Source organism: Saccostrea echinata, unplaced genomic scaffold (genome assembly GCF_033153115.1).
Source record: "Saccostrea echinata isolate AGI-Se365-2 ecotype Australia unplaced genomic scaffold, CSIRO_AGI_Sech_v1 ptg000025l, whole genome shotgun sequence".
Classification (NCBI taxonomy): Eukaryota; Metazoa; Mollusca; class Bivalvia; order Ostreida; family Ostreidae; genus Saccostrea; species Saccostrea echinata.
Window position 1 is genome coordinate 24561672 of NW_026889774.1, and position 22691 is coordinate 24584362.

At 33.1% G+C, this 22691-nt stretch overlaps 1 protein-coding gene across 1 annotated transcript; it reads right to left on the reverse strand.

The window, feature by feature from the left end:
- Nucleotides 1-10538: 10538 nt before the first annotated feature.
- Nucleotides 10539-21086, reverse strand: LOC133192980 (mucin-5AC-like). Its single transcript, XM_061328980.1, has 12 exons — nucleotides 21004-21086; nucleotides 19993-20171; nucleotides 19480-19578; nucleotides 18804-18942; nucleotides 18192-18382; nucleotides 17934-18066; nucleotides 17647-17846; nucleotides 16898-17146; nucleotides 16649-16792; nucleotides 16433-16486; nucleotides 13831-13990; nucleotides 10539-10745 (listed from the first exon to the last, which is right to left on the reverse strand). The coding sequence occupies exons 1-12, from the start codon at nucleotides 21084-21086 to the stop codon at nucleotides 10556-10558; spliced, it is 1821 nt and encodes a 606-aa protein (XP_061184964.1). The 3' UTR covers nucleotides 10539-10555.
- Nucleotides 21087-22691: the final 1605 nt, after the last annotated feature.

Here is a 22691-nt window from a genome sequence, read left to right on the forward strand (position 1 = left end):
GTAAGTAATTCTCTAAATAAGTATTCACCTGCTTTAACATATGCAAACAAATACAAGATAATCTCAACACTGAATCTTTTCTTAAACAACCGATATGATCCATATAAAGGAAAAACAATTTTTCTTTAAAAATTGGCCAAAGAGTAAAATATTGGTTGTTAAAGAATAATTTTCCGAAATTGGGAATCATCTGATGAAATGGAAGAGATACTGTTAAGGGCTGACGACACGTTCCTCAAATATCTGATTTTGCATTTCTTCGTAATACATCAACATCTTTTATAAGTATCAATATCTTCTTAATATCTTTTGATTTCTAAACCGTTTTTAAAATTTCTGGAAAAATATATCAACCAAAAATCGTGATCTGAACAATTCAAGTAAAATTCTTTAGGATTATATAGGAAATACCATCCTCTGGAATCTTGCACAAATGCCTGGTAATATACCTCAATTTTTTGTGAGGAAGTTTCTTAAAGGGAGAACTTCAATATCAAATTCTTGGGGAAAATTATATATTTTTGAGGAACGTGTCGTCTGACCTGAAATAAAAGTAATGGATTGTGTGAATATAAAACACTAGTAATAAATTTTCAAAAATATATAAAAACAAATACATATGATTTCACTTTTTGTCGATATTTTAAGCAAGTGTCATCTTCAACCTGATTTTGTGCATGCGATTTCTCAGTAAAGGCTCGGTCGATTTTCACAAAACTTTTAGATCTGATAGATATTCAACTGATGTTGATAGGAAATTTTGTTCGTTAATGACATCACTCCGGTCTCGAGGTATGGACGATATTCTGATTTTCAGAGTGTCGGCCGACGTAATCGTTCGGTTGGTATTAAAATGGCTAAGAAACATCTCGCAAAATTTTACCTGTTTTCTTTCATATCTTTATAAAGGTAAACATTTTGTTTAGACATATAGAACAAAAGTTATGCAAAAAAACAAGATCTTTTATACACTATCAAGAAAAGGGACTGACCCCTCAATTTAGGGGCCAAGAGGAACCGACAGTTTTAATTTAATCTCTAGCTCTTTAACAAACAATATTTTGTTATACGTTACAAAAGCAAAAATGTTTATTCTTACGATTTGCAAATATAGATGCCTGTAATAATATTTTGATCACAAGTCACGTAATTAGGGGACAAGAAAGTACGGTGGCTGGTATAGGACATGGTATGAGAATTTTTTTTTATAAATTCGTGGCCACGAAATAAAATTCGTGAGAATTATATGTACACAATTATATGTACATATAGTGTTAAAATGATAATTTGCCATGGAGTCAGTGAGGGTGTGTCCCACGACACACAGATTATTGTTATTGGCCCGCACTGATGAACATAATTATAAATACCCATATATTTAATTTGCATATATATTAGAAGCAGCTGAGAATTGATACATGCATTATGAACATAGTCTAAATGTAAAAAAAATAATAAACTCTCTCTTTTGCTCTGTGCCCAAAATTAAAACAAAACATTCAAGCCGATTCAATTGACTGTTCTTGAGTTTAAGGCAGTTCAATGATACTTCATCCAAAATGATATCCTAACCAAATAATAAAAACAAAATGAAAGTGTTCTCTTCAGCTTGTCTTCATGCTACATAACTCAGCATGGAGTCCCAGCTCATGATTTTTTAGATGATATAATACACAGGGACAATTTTATATTAGTCAAGTTATGTATTTTTCTTAACTATAATAACTCTCGTAAGTTTTGTTCCTGATATTAGTCAAGGCAACCCGAACATTAATGACTTTAAGGGCTTATTTGCTGTTTTCTCACATTTTCTATTGAATCCTATCACATAGTTGTTTAAGAAATAAACAACAATGTTAAAAAGTTCTCTGGGAAATGAACTTGGTTGGTCACGTGATCAAATCCTGTGAAGCCCGAAGGGCTTCTCAGAAGATTTGATCACGTACCAACCAAGTTCATTTCCCAGTGAACTTTTTAACATTGTTGTTTATTACTTTTATTTACATTTGAGACGAATATTCTGAATAGAACTGCATTTATTACACGAACGGCCCGCCGTATTGCTATGTTGTGACGCGCAATGACCTAGAAGTTGTTTGGTCTTGAGAGTTCGCCTCGCTCCAACATTTGAATACTTACATTGATGTTTAGCAGTCCAGTTCAGGAAATATCTGTTCATAATGAAAAAACAATGATCGCTACTGGGAATTATCTTACTATTATTGTACGAGTTCTTTATATATAAAGTCAAAAGCGGTGCTATCGTCTTCAGTTTACATACCTTCAAAGGAATTTCGGGTTAAAAAGGTAAGCGTGATTTTAGGCTAATTAGAAACATTCTTCACACCGAAGAAAGATCTAACGATCATTTGTTGAACGAAAAAAAAATATATGTTTCAATAATTTTATCTTTTTCATCGCTTTGACGGTTCAGAAGTTCCGAAACCAGTGTCACTGTGACAGAAATATGTAGACAAGATATCGTCTCGCTGTGTGATTCGGTCACGCCATGACCTCTGACCCCCTAATAAGTTCATACAGAATTGAACATATTTTCTCTTCTATAGGTTCATCTAAGAAAAATATTTGCAAATGTAAATAAAATGAAATAAAGACACAAAATCTTTGCATGTTAGGAGTATAACTTCTCATGTGAAACATGTTCTACGTATCAGCATCAAATCTCATTGCTCATTACACAAATATCCCGTTTTAAGCTAAAAATGGCATTATATAGCACAACTTTATTTCGTGGCCAAGAATTAATAAGAAAAATTTCATACCATGTCCTATAGCAGCGACCGTAAGAAAGGGCCAGAATGCCGAATCTTTTTAAATTAGGGACCAAGTGGGCCAAAAGTCTTTAATTTATAATTCTTAACGATCAAGATTTTGCAATACATTACAAAAGGAAAAACGTTTATCTTCATTTACAATTACATTTTCGCAAACCAGTCCAATTCAGGATCTGAAGGGCTGGACCCTCAATATTTCTTGTCTACTTATCTCCGAAACGAAGAGGAATATTTGAATAGTTGTTGAAAAAAGTGTTCAAAATAATTACAGCTTTCATTTGATATCAAGAAAAGGAGCCGGTCTTTCAAATTAGGAACAAAGAGGGGCAAAATGTTTTTTCAACTATATTTCTTTTACGATTAATCTAATTTGTTACACATAACTAATACAAAAATGTTCATCTTAATAATTTGCAACTAAAGATAATAATATAATGATCATTATTTGCGTAATTAGGGCCAGAAGGGACCAGAATGCTAAATCTTTGACGCTTAATATCTCCAAAAGGAGAAATATCTTGATTTAGAGTTTTCATTTAATATGAAGAAAATGGGACTGATCGATCACTCATATTTGGAGCCTAGAGGGACCGAAACTCTGTAATCGTTAGCTCTCTATCGAACGTTCTTTAATACCTTACTGGAGCAAAAAAGTCTATCTTAACAATCAGCAACTAAATGTTGATCACACGTTACGTAACTAGAGGCCATAAGGGACCAGAATGCGAAATCCTTGATGCGTTACCTAACAAAAAAAGTATTTTGAAAAGCAATAATGAACAAAAAATATTTCAAAAATGTTTTTAAAACAAGCAACATTTCATTTTTCGCAAAGTGGTCCCATTAAGTACTTATAGACTGTCCCCTAAATATTTCTTTTCTGTATATCTCGAATATACATTTTTAATAGTTGTTGAACAAAAAGTGTTCTTCATTCGGTAGGTTTTCTTTTTAGATAAACAAAACGGGCCCAAATTAGGGGCCAAACCGAGCCGAAAGTCTTAAATCTTTACGTCTTAATTGATCAATGGTTTGATATACATTACTGAATCAAAAATTTCATCTATAAATTGTGCAACGACAGGCTGTAATTTTACCATACTTTACCTAATTAGGGGGACCAAAAAAATAAAGTGTCCTAATTTTTTTGTTCTCAAAACTCGAACATTTTTAAAATATATCTTGTCCAAAAGATATTAAGGATTACATAAAAATCAACAGAATGAAATTTAAGGTAGGAACTTCTTTAATTATTATGTATTAACGAATACCTCAGTCAAAATCATATTTCACCTTATCAAATATTGGACGGAAGACCCATCGTCTCTAGTTTAGAAATGTGCGAAGGTATCAATGCATAAAGACCCATCTTGTTTTCAATTTAAGCGAATTCGGTAAAAATAATCTTATGTTAATTATTCAAATATATTTGCATTGTTGATTATGTTATCATTTTACGCTAACCTACCCTTTCATGGTAAATATCCCCGAAGAATTATGTTTAGTACTTGTGAAGCAGTAATCTCCCATAGATATGGAATTACAGTACATTTCAGGATAGAAGCCTGCCCTTTCGCATATCAAGCAAATTGAACCTGATAATAAAAAAGGGAGATGCCGAAAGCATACACAGTTTCATAAATACAGCTAGGTAACAGTTCCTCACAGTGAGCTCCAAACTTAGCCAGAGCCGATACTGCAGCTGGAAAAGATTTTAGAAAGCAGAACAATACATGTATTTTTGAATTATTTTGTGGAAAATAACACTGGAACATTTTATATTCGAAAAATACCGGAAAATGATAATCTTATAAATGTGGATTAACTATTAATGAATGCATAAAGTGATTTCAAATACCACTGCAAGTGGAAAATTAATAATTAATGAGAGGTAAACACAAGAAAATACATTGTTGCGAAATGCTTTAAAATGTGAAAAAAAAAATCCACAATAATCTGGGGTTTTTTTTTTTATCATTTAAAGTGGGAAAAGTGCTTTTGAAAGTATAAATTCTAATAATCTTAAAGATAGACTCGTATGATTGAATTTTCAAGTAAGGTATCTTTGGAAATTCGAGAAAAATATAATTGTAAGCTTTTTTTAATTCTTCACAACTACAAGAAATTACATTGAAAAATATATGTACAGTTATGGTTACTTTGAATGCACATGTGCACCCCCTCAAATTGAATATTTATACATGTATTTTATATTGTGGTCCTTCCTAATAAATAAAATCACAGAAGTCAAAAATAACGAATAAAAATATTTCTGCATAAATTTCCGAGTGCTTTTACAAATGAGAGCAATTCTCCCTTACTCCCGTACACATTTCCTTCGAAAAAAAATATTGAATTTGTTTTCTAAATTTCATGATAGATCGCAGATACTAGCAGTCAATGAAAAAAGAAAAAAAGTTCAAAAAGATTGTATATCTTTACTAGGATCTACTTTTGGCTATATGTGTGCCAAATTGGTTTTAAATCGGAGGAAATTTGACAGTTCAAAAGAATCTCTATTTGATCTCCATTGGCTACCGATCAAATCTAGAATATCATTCAAAATTCTGACATTCATGTATAATTGTCCAATGGGCCAAGCACCAGAATATTTAATTGAACTTCTGTCAAAACACACTTCAAATCGAAAATTGCGCTCTTCCCGAAATTCCGAAAGCTGTTACGTAGTCCCATTTAATAAAAGAAAAACTTTCAGCGAAAAATTAAAAAAAAAAGTTATACTCTAGATCAGAAATATCATGTGTTGTATCTGCCAAGAAGAAATTAGATGGTTATGAAAATTTAGTTTGATCACATTACATGAGAGTCGAATGTTCTTTAAAGTACATGTACCTATCGGTCAACGACCTCTTTTTGATATTGAAACCTATGAATAATTTCTGGACAATTATGTCAATTACGGAAATTTATGCTGAACTATTTATTTTCATTTTATATCAGATTAATTTGTTCTTGTTGGACATTTTGAAGATTATTTTAGGTATAAATTAAACTTTTTTATTTTTTATATTTTTTACCATCCTTTTGCCCTATATTTGTCATTTAAAGGTAGTTCAAAGGAAGAGAAAAATAGCACTTGGTCTTGAAACTATGGCAAGAGCAATAAATAGAATAATAATGATTTTTTTGGGCTAAGTCTCTTTGTGAAACAAGTTTTTAAATTGTAAAAGAAAATACTTTTGGAAACAAGAGGCCCAGGGGCCTTTACGGTCACCTGAGTCACCATAGAGGAATAAAATAAATTGATAGATGGAGCTTAGTTGCCCAAAAGCAAGAAAAATAGGATGATCAGGATCAACGAAATAATGTGTCTAGTACTCAGTAGCAATTCATAAAGTAAGTTCTACTTGCCCCCATTTATCACTATCACCATGCAACTATTATCAAAACAATAGTCCTTCATTAATATTTTTAACCTCATATCAATACCCTCACATTGGCCTCTCTTAGTCTTTAAAGAATATCTAATAAGATAAGTTATTTTGTCTCGTTTTTATTCATCTATTAATTACAAGTGTACATGATCATTTAAAAGTACTTTCTGTATTGTACAGTAAAAATTCTTGTATAATTCTCTTATGTATTAACTTTCAAATACATTATTTACAGTGATTAATTATCAAAAGTGAATGGCAAAGGGGAATGACTTCTCTCAGTAGAAAACAAATTAATAGATCCATAGCCAGCATTTAACCCAATGGTCCAGGCCCCGGTGCCATAAGACTTAGACAAGCTCACTTTTGATCTCAATCTCAAAAATCTGGTAAAAATACCCTTTGCTTATTAAAATTTTCACTCTGCTTGCCTCGGAGAAGCCTAGGAGCAGAGACGATTTTCAAAGAAATAATGCATTTCACTATAGATTCAACTCAGCCCACCCTAACACCAGAACCCCTGACCCACGGTCATGAAATTCGAAAATTTGGAAGAGGTACCCTCGCTCATCATGTGCACTTAGGAGAAGATTTTCAAATGAAATAGTTAACACATTTTCAATATATTATAAATAGAGCCCCCTCTTCCACCCCACCCCACCCCCTTAAAAAACCCAAAACACCTGACCCTATGACCATGTTTTAAAAATTGTGGAAAAAGCACCTTTGCTCATCATAACTATGCACTTTGTTTATCTGCTCAATACTCAGGATCAGACAAGATTATTTGATAGTATTAATGCATTTTTACTATCTTTTCGATAGAGCCCCACCCTAACACCAGAACATGTGACAAAGAAGCCACGAAAATCACAATTCTGGAAGAAGCACCCTTGTTAGTCATAGGTATACACTTAGTTTCTTAGTTCCTTTATATGTACTTTTTAACCAAGAGCAGAAAAAGAAATTATGCATTTTCACTCTATAATCAATAGAGCCCCCCCCCCCCACCCTCACCCGACCCTGGTGCCATGAATTTCAGAACTTCGGAAGAAGCATCCTTGCTTATCATAACCATGCACTTTGTTTGTTTACATTAAACCCAGGGACAGAAAAGAATATTTTCAAAGAATTAATCCAATTTCACTTTATACATGTAATCGATAGAGCCCCGTCCTAATAACAGAACCCCTGACCCAGGGGCATAAAATACACAATTTTGGAAGAGGCACTCTTGCTCATCATAACCAAGCACTTAGTTTCTTTACATAATACCCAGGATCAGAGAAGATTTTCAAAGAATTGATGCATTTTAACTAAAAATCAATAGAGCCCCGCCCTAATACCGGAACCCCTGATCCAGGGGCCATGAAATTCAAATTTTGGAAGAGGCACTCTTGCTCATCATAACCATGCACTTTGTTTCTCTAGATTTACTAATGGTATGTTATGATACGATAGAAGAGTTTCAGAGAAATAATGCACTTTCACTATATGATCTATGTAGCCCCGCCCTTTCACCAGAACCCCTAACCCTGGGCCATGAATTTAAAATCTTGGAGGGCTTAATACAATCATGTCAATAGTTTGACTGTTTGATGTCCGGGAGTAAAGAAAATGATTTTTCTAGTTTGCATAAATTTTGATGGTTTTTGCCTCATCCCTCAGGCCCCAGGGGGACAGAGACCATGAAATTCACAATTTTTGTTTCCCTTCACCCATAGATGCTATATGACAAAAATGGTCGAAATTGGTTCAGCGGTTTCAGAGAAGAAGCTGAAAATATTTAAATGTTAACGCTCAACAGACGATGGCAGACAAAAACGGATAGCAATAAGTCACCTGAGTGTCCAAGGTGACCTAAAGTCAAAGAAATTTCGATTTATAGTAACAATTACGACACCATTCATCAAAATTAAAAAAAAAATAATCAATAACAAGAATTATGAAAATCAAACACCGACATATGGAATCATGTATTCTACCTGTGTATCAAAAATTATATTGGATTCGGACGAAACCATTAGGAAAAAGAATGTAAAAAATATACATATAAAGAAAAAAATATGTAAGTGCTAAAATGATCAGCTACAGTTTGCATGTATCTTACGGACAGTGGAGCAGCCGTGTGATACATGGGTAGGATGGGGCCGAGTTGCAAATAGAAAAGCCTCAGTTTGTGAACCTACAATCAAAATAGTAATATAGGATATTACATACATACATTTATATATATATATATATATATATATATATATATATATATATATATATATATATATATATATATATATATATATATATATATATATATATATATATATATATATATAATCAAAACTTAATACTTTACAAAACACGATTGTGACAGAAACTTACAAATAAAGAAGAGTAAAAATTGTCCATTAAATAATAACATCATTCTTTACTAATGGTATGTAATAATACTATAGAAAGTCTTTGACGATGTTATTCTCTAGCTAGCTCTTATCAGTGATCTGCAGAATATTTCTAATACGTATAGATAACCTTCACCTTGTAATCTAACTTTCTCGCATTCAAGAAATTCTAGTCAATACTGATAGCAATATATACACAATAAGAGTCAAAAGAAACAATTCCTAAGTCTGCTACGTGTTCCAAGGATGAGAAAAAAATTTACCAAGGCCATCTTTAACAAATTGGTTTTTTTCCCTATCTCGACCGACTGGCTAAAAATGAACCGACTTAGAACTTTTTTAACCCCAGGAAACTATTTTTGTATTATTCATTTATTCATTCCGGAATTGTCTCATCCCGTCAACAATTATTTTAATTTAATAATACCTTTAATTTTAATACTGTATAAAGGGTTATTATCAATGTGTACACACAGGTCATGTACTACCCACATTCAATGTTAGCTTGTGACGCGCCCTTTATATATAGAATGGGTTATCATCGCCCTATCACACGTGCAAACAACTTTGCCCCGTTTTAAATTCGCCCAGTCGCAAATTTTACTGTGTTCTTTCAATTCGCCCCGTTTTAAATTCGCCCACATGTGAGTAGGGAGAAAGAAGCGAAAATAAAACGGGGGCGAAAATTTCCTTGTATACAGTATACTTTGAAAAATTCAGCATCAATATTAACATTTTCTGGGGGGGGGGGGATTTCCAACCTACCTACCAAGCCATCTTTTTTAAAATCTGAATCGGGAGAGTGCAAAAAAATTAATGGTCTAGTATGTTTTTTCACCTTTTAACTAGAAGGTATGTTGAAGACTCTTGAAGAAGACAAAAATGAGAAAAAAATATCCCCCCCCCTTGTTTGAATTTACATCAGTCCACTTTAAAAAAAAAAACAAAACAAAATTTCCACTTGAATTTTTAAAAATACACTGTACATACCACAAATTTTCTTATCTCCAACACAGAAGAGTTACGTTGCAATTTTTTCAAAATTTCTTTCAATTCAAATGTAATAAAAATAAGGATATTAAGTTTGTGTAAAATGTTATAGACTCTTGAAAATGTTCCCAGAACCTTCACGGTAGTAAAACTTCATACATTTCTAGGACTTTTCAAACATTTTATTGAACTGTAAAGTTACATTTTCCAACTTTTCACCAAATCATATTGTTTGGTCAAACAACGTTATTTTACTAAACGATTGTCACTCCTTTACTTAGAAAGATAACTATTTATTAGATGTTTAGATTTTGAAAGAAAAAAAATGTTAGTGTATTTAACCTTAAACCATAAAATCCGAGTATTTCCTGTGTTTATGACAAGACTCAAAACTCAACCAAATTTAAAAAAAAAAAAAAAAAAAAAAAAAAAAAAAAAAAAAAAAACCAACAACAATGAAGCTCGAATATTAAAGAAATACAATTGAAATAGTTCATAGGATTACCCAGTTGTCGAATTTTCCGGAGTAAAGAAACAATTGAAATACTTACTTGTAACTCAGTCCGTGCAGTACCGTTGTTTTTTTATCTCCACAACCATTGGCGTTAAATTTTAAATAATAGTAATCATTTAGGGTAAATTATCGTATATAATTTAATTAAGTTATAAACAATAAAATGTCCTTGTTTTTGTGATAAGGGATATAACTCTTGCACTTACTAAAGAAAATTACATAACACACGGGGTTATGTTTTTTTTCTGTAAAGTTGCAATAGCCATATCCCGTAAAACACAAAAGAGAAAAACATTTTATTGTTTAGGTAACACTGCAAATGATGCAAGTGAACATTTGCCTATCAATTTCGCAGAAGAGTGGCCTGAATAAAAGTTGTAAATTTATTAGCTTTCAGTACAGGTATACAGACAAAAATGGTGGAAGAACATGTGAAACAAAAGTTTAAACACCATGCGTGGATTATCTATATCTTGCTTTCGCATAGAATGTCGCACTGTCAGGTAATAGACCACTGTTGCAGGAATCGGACGTGCAACAGAAGTGACAGGAGAAAGCGCCACTGACTGGGACATTAGGATAACCCGTGCAATGGTCCTGATCCGAGGTCTGAGACAACCACTCGTTCCTACAAGTCTGTTCATCAACACAGCTAGAAAAAAGTACACGAGGTGAACATGAAATGCTTTCTCTTACAAGTGTGCATATATATATATATATATATATATATATATATATATATATATATATATATATATATATATATATATATATATATATATATATATTAGGGATGGCAATCGAATACAGAATTGCCAATCGGTTAACCGTAAGAGGTTCCGACCGATTAACCGGTTAATCGTAACAAAATGCTCTTTTCCGGACATTTTTTTTAAAAAATAATTCTATTCATATCCCCTAATAAATTATTATATAAATAAAAAAAAGAAAAGAAAAACGGCATTAGTAATATTCTGTTTATGCTTGATCTGTTTATTTTACGTATTTTAATTCAATTTCTAAAGGAAAACCATAAAAAATACATGAGATACATGCATCAAGTATATTAATTTCTTCTGACGACCCCCAAACATTACATACGGTCATTCTGCATTATCACCATAAACAGAAACAAAGTTTAAGGAGGTTGGATCCTGCTTTCAAAAGTATTGGGAATTTTTTTTTCAAATATATTTTTAGAATCTACACGCATACCTCAATTAAATTATGGGGTTTTAAATGAATATAGTTTATTTTGCATTGTAGAATCCAAATTTGTTATAAGAACTAAAACATTACGCAGATTTTTTTTAAGTAGAGGTCAAGACAAAAATCTGCTCAAAAGTTCAGGAACAAACCTTTTTAAATTATTACTTAATTTACAATGTTTGCATAAAAATATAAATTGGCAGATAACTGCTAAAGATACAATGTAACCAGTTCACAATACTCAACGGTGATTTAATTATTATCATTAAAGAAACAGAAGACAAGCTGGGTAACGGCTTGATGTTTAAACAGCAATTAGCGCTTCACAAATTGACCAATTACCCCAACACCTCCGTCCGAAGAGTCCTAATAAATTATATCTAAATACATGTAAAAAACGCTATAAATAATATATATGATAAAACTCTTATCAGCATTCATAATTTTTTTTTTTAATTGCAAATTGAATTTTAAGGATATTTACACATATTTTCATTTTTTCCGACTAACCGATTAGAGGTTTCCTAACCGATTACCATCGTTGCGACCGATTAATCGGTCAACCGGTTACAAATTGCCATCCCTTATATATATATATATATATATATATATATATATATATATATATATATATATATATATATATATATATATACATTTGAATATATCACTAAGATACACCGATTTTTACGAGCATGTTTCTTTCTGATACATAAAAAAATAAAGGCATGGTAAATCAAAGCGTTCTTGTTTTGCATTTAGACTTATCTAATACGGTATATATATATCATTTCATATCAGCCAGTAAATATAATGATTACAGAAGTAACCAGTGGTACAATGAGCACTGCACTCATAAATTGAAATCCCCTCTCCCATATGAGCATAACGACAAAGTCCTTTTCGCTACGGGAGATCCCAAATATGAGTCCGATCAAAACATGAAGTAGGAGGTGCGCAATTGCACTGTGTAAATAAAGATTCTGTGAAAGAATCATTAAATTTTATTCAGTGGTATAAAAGCAGTTGCAGATAAGAGGTGGGTAACTCCGATTTTATAAAAGAATGGCAGTATCCATAATTTGCTATGGGAAACCCAAAATATGTATCCGATTAAGATGTAAAAAAGAAGGTGCACAATGGCACTATGTAGCAAAAATTCTGTGAAAGTCCCATTAAATTTTATTCAGTGGTATAAGAGGAGTTGCGGATAAGAGATGTGTACCCCAAAGCGTAACGGACGGATGGACGGGCATACAGCTAGACGGACAGACACCCCATCACTATACACTCCCGCTTTTTAAGCGGGGGTATAAATAACATTTTTCATACATTAATTCTTAATATACAAACAGAACGAATAGAAACGATTCAAGGAATTGTGATAATGAAAGGTGCTGATCGATTTAATCTTTGGTAAGGAAAAGCTGATGAAAAAGGACTTTGTTCGTATTAAATAATCATGGATGTAATGATTTCTAGAACATTTTGATACAGAGTTTAATATACCCCCGCTTGAAAAGTAGGGAGTATAATTATAGTAATGGGGGTACCGGTGTCCCTCCGTCTGTCCAACTGTCCACTAGTACTTTGGGGAAGCCATCTCTTATCCGCAACTTCTCTTACACCACTGAATAAACTTTAATGAGATTTTCAGACAATCTTCATTTACATAGTGCCATTGTGACCTCCTACTTCACGTTTTGATCTGACAGATAGTTTGGGTTTCCCATAACATGGACACTGCCACTCTTTCTAAAGTATTTTGGGGGAACCCACCTCTTATCCACTCCTTCTGTACCACCTAATACATTTTAATGATATTTTCAAAGAATCTTTATTTCATATGCCATTGTGCCCCTCCTGTTTTACATTTGGAAAAACAGATATCTGGGATTTCCCATAGCAAAGCATGGACTTTGCCCCTATACTCATATGGGAGCAGAGGTATCATCCTGTGGGCTCAATACTCACAGTACCTCTAGTTTTAACCGATTTCAATGAAATACATGTATAAGGATACAGTGGCTTCTAGTGCATGGAAGAAAATATTTGCTTTGATTTTGTTGTTGTAAAGGATGTGTATCTTGGAATTTTAGTCATTTATTTACTTGTTTTGAGTTTTTGACTTAAAGATATTCAACTAAAATTCCCTCCGACAATACTTGCCTCTCTTAATAGTAATCGATATTATGGGGTAAATATACTAAGGATAGCGTTGTCATTTTCTAGTTTGCACTGTGCAGATATAAATATAAGTTCCAACACCCCCCTTCAACCCCACCCCCACCCCCTCAAAAAAAAAATCGAGATCCACATCCTGAAAAAAAGAAAAAAATTTATTTCCGTCATAAAAATTCTCAACTTTTTTGAGATGTTTTGCAACAAATTTGAATGAGAAAAAGAAAAATAATCAATAGGAAAAAATCATTATTTCCTTCTAATTTCGTTGAAAGTAAAGATAGAATGGTAGTAAAGACGTGAACTCTCTGAGTCCGCTCTTGTTACTTTCATAAATATCAACATACCGTTTGAAGATCATTTCGTTGTTGTTTTTGTCGTGAACGATGTCCGTCATACAAAAATCCTTGCCCACAGGACACGAAACAGAGGCTCCTAGAAATATGGATCTGGTATCACAAGGGCTTTTGCTGGTGCCATCACCACACACTTTACACTGTCTTCTTTCTACAGAGATATACAAGGAATTCTTGCACCTATTTACAGATTCAGTTTCAAAACAGTTATTTTAAAAAATATACGATTTAGGAATCACGACTAATTTGTAGAACAAGTGTATTACGTTGGACAATATGAATAAAATTATTCAGCAGAAAGAAACAGTTGAACGTATATGCTACAATCAATATGATGAATATGGGCCAGTTTTGCCAAGATATATACACACTGATATACATGTAGTAATTATAACAAACAGTTCACATTTACCATGATTTTTCACTTAATACCAAACAATGAGTATTCGGGGTTTTCTTGGTTGTGTTTAAAATGTAAATTTGGTAATGAAAAAACTAAGGTCATTTGATATATTATATTTTAATTCTACCAAAAATGTATTCCACATTCATACTTCATACAGAAAAAGAACACATGAAACTAGGACGAACAAACTTTTAATTTTTTATTAACCCGATTCCAAATACAAAGATATAAAGCTATTTCACTGGGTGTAGAGATCGCTTGGAACTAAGTTCTTGTTACACAGCGGTGTTGTGCAGCAATAGGAGCACGTAAACTGTTGCAGAACAAGAGCTGTGGGGTCATATCCCGCGCACTCCGAGCGACCAGATGAACCAAGCCACCAGCTTTGTATACACTCTGTCTTAGATGCACATCTAACGAACAAAAGAGAACAATCAAATAGGAGATAACGAACATATCAAGCTCAAAAGCCATGGAAAAATATAAATCAGGAGCAGAGTAAACACGGACCTCTAAAAACAACAGAGGTAGGGATCAGGTGCCATGGAGGAGTAAGCATCCCCTGCCGATCGGTCACACCCGCCACGTGCTCCTTGATGATTCGTCAAAAATTTAAGATTTCGACTTTATGAATTAATTCAATAAAAATTCATTGATTAATTGTTTTTCTTACTTTCTATTTACAGTTCTGGTACCGTCTGCATTGTTGGTGACGTCATTGATGCAGAAGGGTTTGTCGGACGAACATCTATGTGAGTTGTACAAATTTTCACATATTGAAACAGGCCCGGTACAAACGTAGCATTCACCTGTAATTATTTACAATTTATCATAGATTTTATAGTGTACTAAATGGTTTGGGTTATATATAGTCAATATATATATATATATATATATATATATATATATATATATATATATATATATATATATATATATATATATATATATATAAAATATTAAAATCTTTAAACACTTCTAATATTAAAATTTTAAAATAAAAGGATGATTTTTTTATTTTTTCATAATATCCCTTTGTTTCAATGTTTTTTGAAATGAAGCTTCTGTGAGACTATAAACGTGTCTGAGTGACTAATGAACATTATTTTACTTAAAACTAAGTTTAATTTCCTACGACATAGTTAATAAGAATGCACAAATCAATTGATATAAATTTTCTCAAGTCCTATAAAGTCTGTTTTTCAACAAAAAAAATTGTTCTTTTTATGTCAAATCAATTAACATCAACTTTTAAAATAGTTCACAGCCAATAAAACTTTTGCCATAAATGTCTTACGAGCTGGCGGCAGACTGGTAGTTGTTGGCAGCGTGGTTGTTGTTGTTGATTTCATTGTAGTAACTGCTGTTTTAGTTGTTGTTGTTTTCTGTGACAACACAGAAGATATTATAATTGTTGCTAATTGGGCCGTAGAAGGCAGTTTGGTTGTTGTTGTTCTTGGTGTTGGAGAATTTGTTGTTGTAGTTGTTGTCGGTGTTGGAGAATTTGTTGTTGTTGTTGTTTCTGTTGATGTTCTACGTGATATTGTAGAAGTCATTGCAGTTGATGTTGTTATGTCCTTTGTTGTTGTTTTATCTGAGATTAAAATATATATGTTGTATATTTTTTTTCTAAAGAAACAATTGCATAATGTATAATGACAAATATTAGAAGCGTTTTCGCTAATAAGCTTCATTTAGAATTGAAATACTAGTATACTGTTAAATGAACGCCCAGACGCGAGTGAATTTCAATTCAAAAACAGAAATCAACACATGCAAACAAATAAAAGAAAGTGTTCTTGTTTACAAGCTATAAATTTTGAAAAACCTACTTTTACAGTTTTTTCTCTCTTCTGTTTCTTCTTTGAATATGCGCGTCCCTCTTTTCATAAGGCCGAAATATTATTTGTTTAAAAAAAATACTGTGTACAGTGTAGGAGTACATACTTTCAATATTCATTTGTACTGTTTGTCACAAGACTTTATGAAGCACATACAACTCTGTCCATTTGCTGTGTTCATTTCTACATACATAAATTATCGATTGTTACGGATATATATCAGATAACTAACGATTTAAACGCAATGTTAGAATGTTTGTTTCAGTAAATATGGAATGTCCATATATAGTTAAAAAAAGAAAGAAAGAAAGAATCCTTGTAATAATTAAAGTTATCAATGACTTACTTGGAGGAGGAGTTGTTGGAGGAGGTAAAGTCGTTCTGAGTACATAGTCACAGTCTAAGAGGAAAATCAGATACTATAGTAATTCATATTTGCAGAAAATTGTGACAAAGTTTTTCGTCCTTCGGTAGTATGGTCGCATCATCTCGACGACAAATTTTGTAATAATTATCGCTCGATTTATTTAGTAACAGTGCATCAATAGTGAGTATTACTTACATTTATCACACAGGTTACAAGTTCTAGGACAGAATTTGATATCTTCACTATCTGGGTTGTACTGCAGATGTGTACATAATCCGAATGACGCCAGAGAGTCGCAGTGTGCTTTAGGATCGTCTTCACATACAACTGAACTGTTTCCTGTAGGGCGAAAAGATAAAATGGACCTCAAAATGAAACTTAATTGTAAAATGATTCTCTGTCTATACATAGCTTCTTTAATGGTAATGTATTAGTACTACTCACCGGGACACGTGATCAGAGCTGGTGTGGTGGTAGTTGTTGGAGTGGTAGTCGTGGTTGGCAATGTGGTAGTTGTGTTTGGCAATGTGGTAGTTGTGGTTGGCAATGTGGTAGTTGTGGTGGCGCTTGTGGTTGTTGTAACCGTGTGGTGATGACCGTGGTCTGTATGTTTGTGTGTGTTATGGTGTCCGTGGTCGTGTACCGTGGTTTGTACAGTACTCGTTGTTGTCGGTCTAGTTGTTGTCGTTGTTGCTGGGATACCTTAAAAATGAAGTTTGCATGAAATAAGAATATAACGAACAGTATTCAATCTCGAAAGTCCAATAAAACGAAACAAATTTGGAGTCGAGCAAACACGGACCTCAAAATGGCAAAATGCTTTTTCTTTCGTGTAAATTCATATTTTTAAACAGTTTTTATTGTCTTTTCATAACATTTCATATCATCAAAATAATCTTTTTTTACATTAGAAATAAATGTGTTCTATTAAAAATATACATGTTTGACTTGGATATAGCAACAGTTCTATTTCAAATTTTATAACATCAGCGTTTTTCTGTAGACAATTTACTATTTTAGGTTATTTACTCCAACAATATTTCCAGTAAAGTGTTTTATCTGAATATCAAGCTATTGGTTGGACGAAGTCAACAGCTTTTCTAGTCATTTCTTGAAATGACCATGCATCCATATTTATACTTCACTCCAATTAATAAAATTGTTCAGCCTACAGAAAAAGAGAAAACCATTACTGGTGGTGGTAACAGGTGTAAATAGGGCAATCTGGTCTGGAACCGAGGCTCCGTTACACGCTCCATTGTTCTCAGACACACAACAGAAGGTACAGACAATGTTTTGGTCCGGTATTCCGGTGAAGTTCTGGGTCAGACATTCTTGTCGTTTTCTAGTCTTTTCCCACCAAAGCCCCTTACATTCTGCTTCCAAAGCGCACCTTGATATCAAACGAAATGTTGAAAAACAATCCCTCAAAAAAAATTTCTTGAATATCTAACTTCCAATTCAAGAGAGCCAAATTTACCGTTTGATGACAAGGCCTTCTGGGTGTTTGGCAGTTGTGTCGTATCTTACTTCATTCAAACAATACGATGAAGCTGGAGGACACGTTTCCAATTGAAAATGGCTGTTGGAATTCCCCGTGATACACTGCTTCACTGAGATAAAGAGTATCATCATATAAAATCTTCCTTGTCAAACAAACCACCATGTAAAAATATCACATTTAAACAATTATGGGTTTCACAAAATTTTAAACTGTTGGGAATACACACATAATTACCTTCTTGGGGTTTATCGAATGTTGAGAGATGTATGGGTATGGGGTTCTGGTTACATGGCACACTGTCATCTGAATTATCACAACAATAGTTACAAGCGTTGTCCTCTTGTGGTCCTGTCACATTGCTGCATTTAGGATCACCAAGAGTGTCCACCCAATAGTTCCATTTGCATTCCACTTCATCTGCACATCTTTGAGACAGGATTAAAAGGAAAGGTACATACAAATAATTTTTATATATAAAAATTAGTGGGCTGGAGAAGCACTTCTTTTTCCAAAGACAGTAGAAATATTATTGGGAAAGCCATTTGAAGAAAGTGTAAATAATAACCAAGTTATCAAATCTTAAGATTCTGATTGATTAGCATCTCCCTATTTGTTATCCTTTTCTCAGAAGAGTTTTATCTACATTGATTTTTATATAGTTGTGATTTAAAACGCTATTTTTAGACTTGTGAATTCCAGGATTGCCTAGATTTTTGCTACTCATATCTAATGCATCGAAGAACAGTGATATAAGTTCATAAAATGTACAACAAAATTAAGATGAAATCTGCCGAGTAGAAGACATTCATAATTTAAAAAGCATAGAGCTTTAATGGTAAACCTTACTTTTTCACAACAATCTTCCCAGCTCTTGGGTCTGAAATTACTGTATTCATGCAGTAATTTTCACCATTATTACAATAATGGTTGCTTGCAGGTCCACAACTCTGTCCATTTCCCTCCACACACACTTGGCACATTCCTCCTAATGAAGAGTAAGTAACTCATTACATTCAGAAGTCAACTGTTAAAGTCTTTGAAAAACACTAACAAATGCGATAGGTTCTACAACAGTTGGGGATACTGTGAAAGAACTACGTTGAGTTTGGTGGTACAGTTACATATGTAAGTATCATAAGCAGGGGTTGATATTGACAAAGTAGTTACAGACCTCAAGCTAGGGGTGATGTTGATACGGTATACGTAAATATGTACCTCTGTCTGAGGTGATATTGGTGAGATAGTTATGTAAATCGAGCTTGGTAATGCTGGCAAGGTTGTCACGTACATAGAGCTGGATTTGATGTTGGTAAAGTAGGTAAGTACATGTAGTTGTAGATGATTTTTTAAGGTAGTTAAGTACCTCGAGCGTTGGTGAATTTCTTAACAAATTACCTACCTGGAACTGGTGATTATTGTGGTAAGGTAAAAATGTACTTGGAGCTGGGATAAATAAAATTGTTAGTATGATAATTACGTACCTGAAGCTGGGGATAATTTTTTTTCTTAGGTAGTAACGTACCTCGATTTGGTGGTGATGTTGATGGGGGTGTGGTTGTTTGTGTTGTTGGAAGAGTACTAGTGATTACGGTGGGTGTGGTTTTAGGTGTAGTGACGGTAACTATAAAGAAATATCTTATTTATGAAGAAGATTTTTATATAAAATCTAATATAAATAACGTAGGGGTATGGCATAATTCGATGTTTATATGCTTTCTTAATTATGTCATCATATTTTATTATAGTGTTAGTCTATAAATAGTAAAGATGATATGTGACCTTAAGTATCATGATAAATCTATCAACCGTTCATGATTAATGAAGATATTCATATTTTGTGTAAGGTACTTTGACGTAAGGTACACTGGAACGGAAACGAATAAGGTAAAGGCATTTCGTGGAACAAATGAATTCCAAGAAATAATAGATGAGTTTCTTAAACATAATCGCTAAACGTACTTAAAATTGTTTGCTACCAATAAACTTTTTTTTCTAAAATAGATGACAACTTTTGTCAAATACATGTACTACTTACATGGCATATGGATGTCCTGTATGATATGCTTGTTGCAGTAAAGGTCATCAGGGTCACAGTTATACTGTTTACAGCAGTCGATACATTCTGTGCCCTCTGGTATGTTTCCAGTCCTACAGGCAGGATTCGCTAGGCTGCTTTTGTATTTATTAGCTTCACAGAATGCAGAATTTGCTGGTCTGATCAAAATTGGAATAGCTCACAATGATGAAAAGTAAACGACATGACTTGTTACAATCATAGCAACATTGTTATTGATATGTGGATGTTTAAGAACGCCTAGCTGCGTTTCTTATACATTTCACGTCATATTTTGTTAAATGTGTTCCTTTTCCTCATGGATTATGACTACATAAAGGTATTTGTTAAACAGCCTCTAGTACACCTGAAGTGCTGCTAAGTGCTAATTTGATTAACTCTTTTATTTGCGATGCATTGCAATTAAAAAATAACAAAAATAAGCATAAGGCAACTTTATTTTACAAAGAAAACAACACATCCTTTAGAAAGAACGACTTTTTATAGAGTGTTTTGACTTCGGTTATTTTTCTTTTTTCCATTACCTCCAAAAAAAGGAATCCCGATAGCCTTGGAGTGTCGCATTTTTCGCATAGGGGCTTGTCTTCCGGATTGTTAAATGTAAAATAAATTTTAAACATTTTGAATCTTCTTTAACCTATATACATAAACTCTACACTGTAGGGGACAGAACCATGACAACGAAATAAATTAATGCTTTCGAGTCCAGAAATAGGCGCTTAAGTGGGTTGGGGTATTTTTCCAAGACGAGAGCTTTCGTCCCTTGTAGAGTTTATGTATATAGGTGTGGAACGTCTTTTTAAAACGTGGGGTTTTTTTGACTGAAAGTGTCAGAATCTCTATTTTAACAACTTTTAAGTGTATTTAAAGAAGATTCAAAAATTTTAAAATTATTTTACATTTACCAATCCGGAAGACAAGCCCCTATGATTTTTCGCAATGTTTGACTGTATTTTAAAAATATCAACATACCCTTTCGCAGTGAAAACCCCCGATGAGTTATGCACGATTCTGGTGAAGCAGTAGTCTCCCCTGTGGATGTCATTACAGTACATCTCGGGATAGAATCCTGGCCTTTCACAGTTCAAGCATATCGATTCTAGAAAAACATTTTGTCAGACATTCAGAATGCATGCTTTTCATATCATTTTATTATGAGTGAGAATAGTAAGGAATCAGACTTCTGCATAATTATATATTTCAAATGTACGAGAACGATAATTATTTTCCCCTTTTTATATCTACCAATATAATTTTCGAAAAGGCTAAGTGGAGAATTAAACATCTGATATGGAAAACGTTTTAAGAATATCATGACTTATACCTTTTGCTCCAAAGTGTATAAACACGTTCATGTAAAACTCGATACACCAAACAAAACCTAAATTGTTATTACTTGTACTTACATTATACACTGTACAAATATTTTTCATGCCAAAATTTCCTAAAATATATGCTTTGGGTCATCTAACAATTATGAGCTTATTCACGCTTTTTTAAGATTTTGCAACTATCTGAGAAGCAGAGAGAGAGAAAAAGAGCAACTCCAAAATACCTGTAAGGGCAGAAGCAGTCTGATATTTTTTCACACAGTATTGTATGAGGCGTATATCGTACTTAAAACATTGCTTTTGATTTACCTGAGTCAGTCCGATATTATTACAAAAGACAAAAGTGTTAATGACCACTGAAGCAATTCTTTCAAGAACGCTGGCTTAAATGAAAAGTACTCCGTATTTAGGGAATCAGCTACACTGTTGTAGGTATTTGAAGTAAGTTGATAAGGAGAGTGAGGACAAAATTTTTCTTCCTTAAAACATACACGGAGCTTAAAGCAATGCATCCGATTATGATACAGACTATTTAATGAATGATGTTTTTGAAATGGAAAAGAAAATGCAGACTTGAACTTAGATTTGAACTGAACAACCACAGAAAATAAAGCAGATGCTGAAGGTATATTAGGCCATTCCTTTTTTTAAATATATATTTAGCGTCCGCCTAGGTTTTTGACACCCCAGAGCAAAAAAAAAACAACATAATCAGAAAGCCAGGAATTGATTAATATCAGACAGCTCACTAATATCGGACTGCCAAAGGTAAATATTTAGACTGCATGAACATTGGCATGACATCACGGCAATGTTTTAAGAAGAAAGAATGTGTTGTTAAAAACAATTACATGGTTGGCTCAATTCAAGGAGTTGATAGATTTTTTTTCCATTTTTTTTAAATTTACAACAAAAAAGTACATCCCCTCTGAAGCTTCATACTGCGAAAAATCTTTGGTACGCTTTTGAAGAAAAATATATTTTTCTTGTGAATCAAAAAAGAGTAAAGAGTATAAAAAAAATATGCAAAAGACACGATAAAAAAAAGGTAGACACTGTTCCTTCGCCAAGCGCTCGGCACTTTGAAGTGAAAGTTGCGGGTCCTTCGGATGAGACCTTAAAAACCGTGGCCCCATGTCAAGGTAGGCGTTGGCACAATAAAGATCCCTCACTGCTCAATGACCATGAGTGCCGAGTAAAGGACTAAATTTGAAGCCCTTCTTCGATATATAGTGGCGTCTCTTTATGAGTGAAAATTCTCGAATCGGACGTAAAACAACATACAACCAATCAATCAAAATTTACATTTGATTTTTTCAGTCGGAATAT